Source organism: Epinephelus moara, chromosome 22, assembly GCF_006386435.1.
Source record: "Epinephelus moara isolate mb chromosome 22, YSFRI_EMoa_1.0, whole genome shotgun sequence".
Taxonomy (NCBI): Eukaryota; Metazoa; Chordata; class Actinopteri; order Perciformes; family Serranidae; genus Epinephelus; species Epinephelus moara.
In genome coordinates, this window is record NC_065527.1 from 2,673,148 (window position 1) to 2,679,424 (window position 6,277).

The window sequence follows — 6,277 nt, forward strand, 5'->3', positions numbered from 1 at the left end:
TCTCTGTCTCATTGTGTCATAAGGATTACTGTTAATTTATTATGCTGATCTGTTCTGTACGACATCTATTGCACGTCTGTCCGTCCTGGAAGAGGGATCCCTCCTCAGTTGCTCTTCCTGAGGTTTTCTACTGTTTTTTTTCCCGTTAAAGGGTTTTTTTGGGGAGTTTTTCCTGATCAGCTGTGAGGGTCATAAGGACAGAGGGATTGATTGAACTTTAAAAAATTAAGGTAACAATTTGCACTCATCTTTTTTAAGTAGTTCCAACTCTGGCATTAGTGAGTCAGTCCTATGAGTCTTTATAATCTGACAAATTCAGTTAGTTCAGTATTACATAATGTGATTTGCTTTGACCGCAGAGGGTTTAATGTTGAACCAACTTAATATTTATCCAAAAGTTGTGTTGATATTAAGTGGTCAAACTATTTTATTTAAGATATTCTAACTTATTTATTTTAATGCCATCCTACTCGAAAATGTCAAAATGTTTTTTTTTTATTTTGACCAACTTCTTAAAGTAAGTTGTCAACTGACTAAAACACGTTAATGAAACAAACATCTTTTTTTTATGCTGAAAAATGTCTGTATTTGAAGAGTTATCTACTAACCACATGAATCATTTTACCATAAAAAATGTGCATTGGTTCAACTGAAAAAAAAAATTAAGGTAAATAATTCCAACTCTGGCATTAGTGAGTCAGTCCTATGAGTGTGTTATAATCTAACAAACTCAATTGGTTTGGTATCACGTACGTGATCTGCTTTGACCTTGAAAGGTTTAATTAAGTTGAAGCAACTTAATATTTATCCAAAAGTTGTGGTGATATTTAGTGGTCAAATGACTTTATTTATGATATTCTAATTTATTTATTTTAATTCACCTCTGCTAAAAATGAATTATTTCACAATCATTTCACAAAAAAATGAAAAATAAATAAATAAAAAAATTAAGGTAACAGTTAGCATCTTTTTAAGTAGTTCCCACTGTGGCATTTTAGATTCAGTCCAATGAGTCTTTAGAATCTGACAAACTGAATAAGTTCAGTATGTGATTTGCTTTGACCTCGAAAAACTTGATTAAGTTGAACCAACTTAATATTTATCCAGAAGTTGTGGCGAATTTTCGTGGTCAAATCATTTCATATTCATATCATATTTAAGATATTCTAATTTATTTATTTTAATTCAACTCTACTCAGAAATGTTAAATATGTTTTGGATTTGACCAACATCCAAAAATAAGTTGTCAACTGACTAAAACATGTTAATGTAAAAAAAAAAAAAAACTTGTTTTTTATGCTGAAAAACTTATTTATTTTAAGTGTTATCCACTAACCCCATAAATGAAATAGAATTTTTAAAAAAATCCATTGGTTAACCCTTCCAAAAAATATATAAATAAATAAAAAATAAAGGTAAAAAATTGTTTGAAAAAAATTAAGGTAACTTGTGCAGCATATTTTTAAGTAGTTCTAAGTCTGAAAACTAAACTAACTAAAACATGAAAATGTAAAAAAAAATAAAAATAAAAAATGAATGCTGAAAAACTCCTTAATTTTAAGTGTTATCCAGTCACCCCATGAATCATTTAACAAAAATAAAAGGAAATAAATCCATTGGTTCAACTTCCAAAAAAAACAAACAAAAAATAAACAAACGAGAAGTAAAGAACTACACCCTAAAAATTGGTTCAACTTTAAAAAAAAAAGTAGGGTAACAATCTGAGACAGACAGAGTGATGGTTAACAGACAGACTGATGGTTAACAGACATGTGTCATATGTTATCAGGAGGTTACACGGTTCCCTCCAGATGTGCGCATGCTCAGTGACTCCGTCGGGCTGATTCACATCAGCGACAGGCAGCGTTGGAGATTCACCGGTCCGACCTCACATGGATCCCCAGTGAGCAGAGCGAGCACTCCGGGCAGGGGGTAAGGCTGAGCCCGTGTGTGGTGAGGGGGGACAGGGGAGGATGGAGGTGCAGATGGAGGGAGAGAAGGAGGCAGGAGGAGGAGGAGGAGGAGGAGGAGAGCCGCTGTAGGTGAGCTGCGATGGAGAAAAGTGACCGAGGCTGCTGCCGCGATGACTCACCGGTGCTCAGCTCGGTGCTGCCGGTTACTGTGTGCTGAGGTGGAATCACCACCGTGCGGTTTGACTGTGCCTGTTGAGAGAGGGTGTGTTCAATATCCGACATATTGTAGGCTGTTAGTGTAGGAAGGCAAATTAAATTAGAAACTAGAGTGTGTGACAGACAGTGAAGATGGTGTCGTTTTTAGTTTCTTTAGGATCCAATGAGTTCAGTCTGTTTGAACTGAGCTGTGTTTGAACCTGTGTGATGGTCCGGAGCAAAGTTGGGTCAAACTCACAGCACCATGGACAGCTCTCTGCTTAGACTGCCTCTGTGGGGCTGAGACATTTGTCCTACTGCACCAGGACAGGACACATGTCAGAGCTTACACTAAGTTTGATGTTTTATGATCTTAAAACAAATTACAAATCAATTTTTAACACATAATAAAAACATAAATAAGTGACATTAGTGGTAAAGATCAATAATATTCTGTCACCAGTCAGTGCTCCATATATTTCATTTAAAAGCCTAATTAACTGCATATTAAACAGCTGTTGGCAGAGACTTCACATTAAAGGGACAGTTCAGATTTTTTGAGGTGGGTTGTATGATGTATGTATTCATAGTCAGTGTATGAGGCAGCAGCAGCTCAGTCCACAGGGGCTGGGAACTGGAGGGTCGCCAGCTCAAGTCCCCATATGGACCAAGTATGGAGTGTGGACTGGTAGCTGGAGAGGCCAGGCCACTGCCGAGGTGCCCCTGAGCAAGGCACTAAGATCTGTTTGTGCATGTGTGTGTATTTCAAGCCCAGTCTCACTCTGAAGTCGTCGAAATCCGGCGCTTGGACAGTGACATGCGGCATCCGAAACCAACAAAAAAGGTGTCCTATTATGTCGGCATTATACGCAGCCGGTTGCCGTTATAGTTTAGCGAAAAGTAAAGTAAGTTTAGTGAAAGTCCAAGTAGGAGAGGTGGGAGGGGGATGGGTCCAAGAAACACCAACGTTCACCCAAGAGGGCGGTGTTCACGTCTCGTAAGATTCTAAAGTCAAACTCTGTTCTTTTGTCCTAAACCCAACCATGTGTGTTTGTTGTTGGAGGAAAAAAAAAACCTCAACTCACAGTGTTGTGCTGACGTAGTGCTTTTATTTTGAAAGAGACTGTATGCAAACTGTACATTTCCTGTGAAAACAGAAGTGTATTTTGAAAACAGACAATGCATGCAACAGGCTGAGGGGGCAAACGGACCTGAGTTTGATTGAACTGAACCAAACAGAGCAGGTGTGGAAGCACTCGTAGATAAATTCAGTGGGATAAAAAATACATCTCCCTCTGAACAGTAGTGGATGTTTAAAGTTGCATAAATTGGAAACACTAAAGTAAAGTACAAGCACCTCGAAATAGTACTCAAGTGAAGTACTACAGTAAATGTATTTAGTTACTTTCTCCCACTGGGTGTGATTTATGGTCATAAAAACAGAACACAGGAAATAATATTGTAACCCATATCAAAGTTACATCAGTATCAGTGCTATATCGTGACCAGCTCTAAGATATGTTGTAAACATATATATATAATATAATTCATCACAATGGTCAAATGTCAAACTGCGAGTCAATTAACACTTTCAAATGTCATTTAAATCAAAGTATAAATATACTTTTGTATTTGTTATATAATCTGGTCCCTTATAGGATCCAGGTATGACTGCCACATGAATGTGTACGCACCATATTAATGTCACAGCTTATCAAAATAGAGCTAATTTTAACACTGACAGGTAGTTTAATCATAATTATATATTATATTATGAGAGGTAATTAGTGCTGTGAGAAGTAAGCAGTGACTGTATCAGTGAGAAGATGTCATGCAGTAGAAAGGTCACTAATCAGAGCTGCACACTTTCTCCTAAAAGCAGGATTAGAAATAAAGTCACAGAAAGTTAAAGTTGTCCATTGAACTCATGTTAAAGACTCTGCTGTGTATTCACTCCTCTAATTGTGTTGACATTCAGCACGAATAGAACCTGAAAGGTCAGATTGCTTCTTTTATAAGGAAACTCGAACCCAGCCAAAATAAATGGGATGTCAGTGCTATAATTTGTTGGAGTCTGGACACTTTCAGTTTCTCCTTACAAGACTTTAAATGCTGTCTCTAAAAGCTTCGCTCAGTAAGGTGGAGCGAAGAAACTCAGACACGACAAACTCCTGACGATCACCTGAAATTGAAGAGTTTGGATCTCTAGTTGCAGAAGAAGTTTACTTTCCCGTGTTTTTAATAGTGTTGATTTGCCTGCAACTTCCATTCACGAGCAGGCCAAGGCTCCCAAACACGAACCACATGGACTCACAGAGAGCTGGATTTTATTGGACAGAGTTTGGTAACAGCTCATCCTGTCAGGTTCAAGACTCTGGCCGTGTTGAAACCCAACATCACCTGAGCAGGATGTTCTCCTTTGCTGAGCACTGATTTGTTTGTCGAGGTCGTGTTTGAAATTGCAGTCAGGTTAAACTCAGCGTACAGTACAGCCTGAGATCAGCCGTGTGGAGCCGCGAAGAGAAACCGTTTGAAGGCAGAGAATGAAAGAAATCAATCAAACCTCCCGGGAGAATAACAACAGAGGGACATGTGTGCATATATGCGTGTGAGGAAGAATAGAGTGTGCGCACGCTCGCATCTGTGTGACTCATCCGTGGGTGGTAATAGAGCCACCTCAGGGCCACGGCAGCCGTCAATCGTTCACATGCGGCAACAATAACTGGGGCGACCTGACGACACAGGCCCAGATTTATAACCAGCCTCCGAAGGGATGGAGGCTTTTATTGAGGGAAATCCATATTCAGCAGATAAACAGTGTTTGTGTTACAACAGCCTGACATGTGCACACACATCACTCTGCACAGGACTCTGAATATGTATCACCCACTGTCTGCTCCTGTAGGTGTACAAGGTGTGATGGCGCTGTGCTCTGAGCCCTGTGTCTCCGGCTCAGGAGGAGAATCCTCCGGCAGTGAGGTGAGCTTCACTTTCTCTGGGTGATGACCTGTTTTTATATGATGTTATTACAGCTGGTCGTGTGATCAACAAACAGCAGATGCAGAGGACATGTGATATGCTCTGATAGCTCTTCAGATTACAGCCCACACATTTCTCTGTAAATATTCTGTGTACCAATGAACCTCGAAACTACACAGTACTTAAAATGTCAAAGGGATGAAACAGGGAACTGCTTTATTTTACAGCCCACATACCCCAGACTGAAGTCCTCTGCACCCTGAGTCCCTTTTTTTTGTCAGAAATTGTCACACTTCTAAAAATGAATACGACCTCGTGTTTGCATGTTTGCACACTGACGCCCAGACTTTAGTCTGTCATTAAAGTTTTTGGAACAGGCGTGTTTCATATCCATCAGAGCCTTTGAAGAGCTGTTCGACAAGACAGAGAGACGGGCCACACAGAATAATTTCAGAACTCAGATAGATCGTGTTCAGCAGGTCAGATAGTGATATTCAGGTGGATGTTGACTGCACACAGACAGAGACAGAGATGGGGGACAGCTTCACCCCGTCTTGCAGCTGCAGTGCCAAATGCAAAAAAAATGGTGATGGATAAATAACTCCAGCAGAGAGAAGCAAGAGAGGAAATTTGTCTTTTCATTTTGTCTCATATTGCGATTTTTCGCAACTCATAGAACAAAAAGAAAATGTGTCAGAATCAGTGTGCAAGGTTTCTGTGCATTATGATTTTTGACGAACTAAAAAAACGCATCGGACACGGACTCAGTGTGCAAAGACTTTTACCCATAGATAACGGAGCTGCGTTCCACATTTCCATCGCTTTGTGGTCGTGATAATAGTTGTTTACCGCAGCGTATCCTCATACAACAGTTTGTATGATATCCTACAAACAAACGCCCCATGACGGACGTTACATACCTAAAGCTACGTTACCTTATTATCACAAAGGTACGGAGGTTAGGTTTAGGCAAGTTCAGTTACTAGCCCCTTTCACACTGCCAGATTTTCCGCGAATGTTGGGCCGTTTTGCCGGCAAGCTGCGAGCGTTTAGACACACAGAGCCGGATTGGCGAGTTGATCCGAGGTGTCCAATTTTCCGCCTCGTAGGGTAGACATATTGGTGGAACCCTTTTAGTTTAAACAGACCGAGGCGGCCTTCCGCAATGGGAGGGGCTGTTGAAGACTTGT

At 40.1% G+C, this 6,277-nt stretch overlaps 1 protein-coding gene and 1 long non-coding RNA gene across 3 annotated transcripts in view; both read left to right on the plus strand.

Annotated features, from left to right (window-relative positions):
* Nucleotides 1-6,277, plus strand: part of LOC126384516 (uncharacterized) — a 632,363-nt gene that overhangs the window by 419,064 nt on the left and 207,022 nt on the right. The gene's annotated exons all lie outside the window — the stretch shown is intronic.
* The window catches only part of nrsn1l (neurensin 1-like), a 113,881-nt gene that overhangs the window by 101,165 nt on the left and 6,439 nt on the right, over nucleotides 1-6,277 (plus strand). Inside the window, exons 5-7 of the mRNA XM_050035583.1 lie at nucleotides 152-230; nucleotides 1,790-1,932; nucleotides 5,014-5,087. Of these exons, the coding sequence (XP_049891540.1) occupies nucleotides 5,028-5,087 (60 nt within the window). The 5' untranslated portion in view covers nucleotides 152-230; nucleotides 1,790-1,932; nucleotides 5,014-5,027. The remainder of the gene's footprint in view (nucleotides 1-151; nucleotides 231-1,789; nucleotides 1,933-5,013; nucleotides 5,088-6,277) is intronic.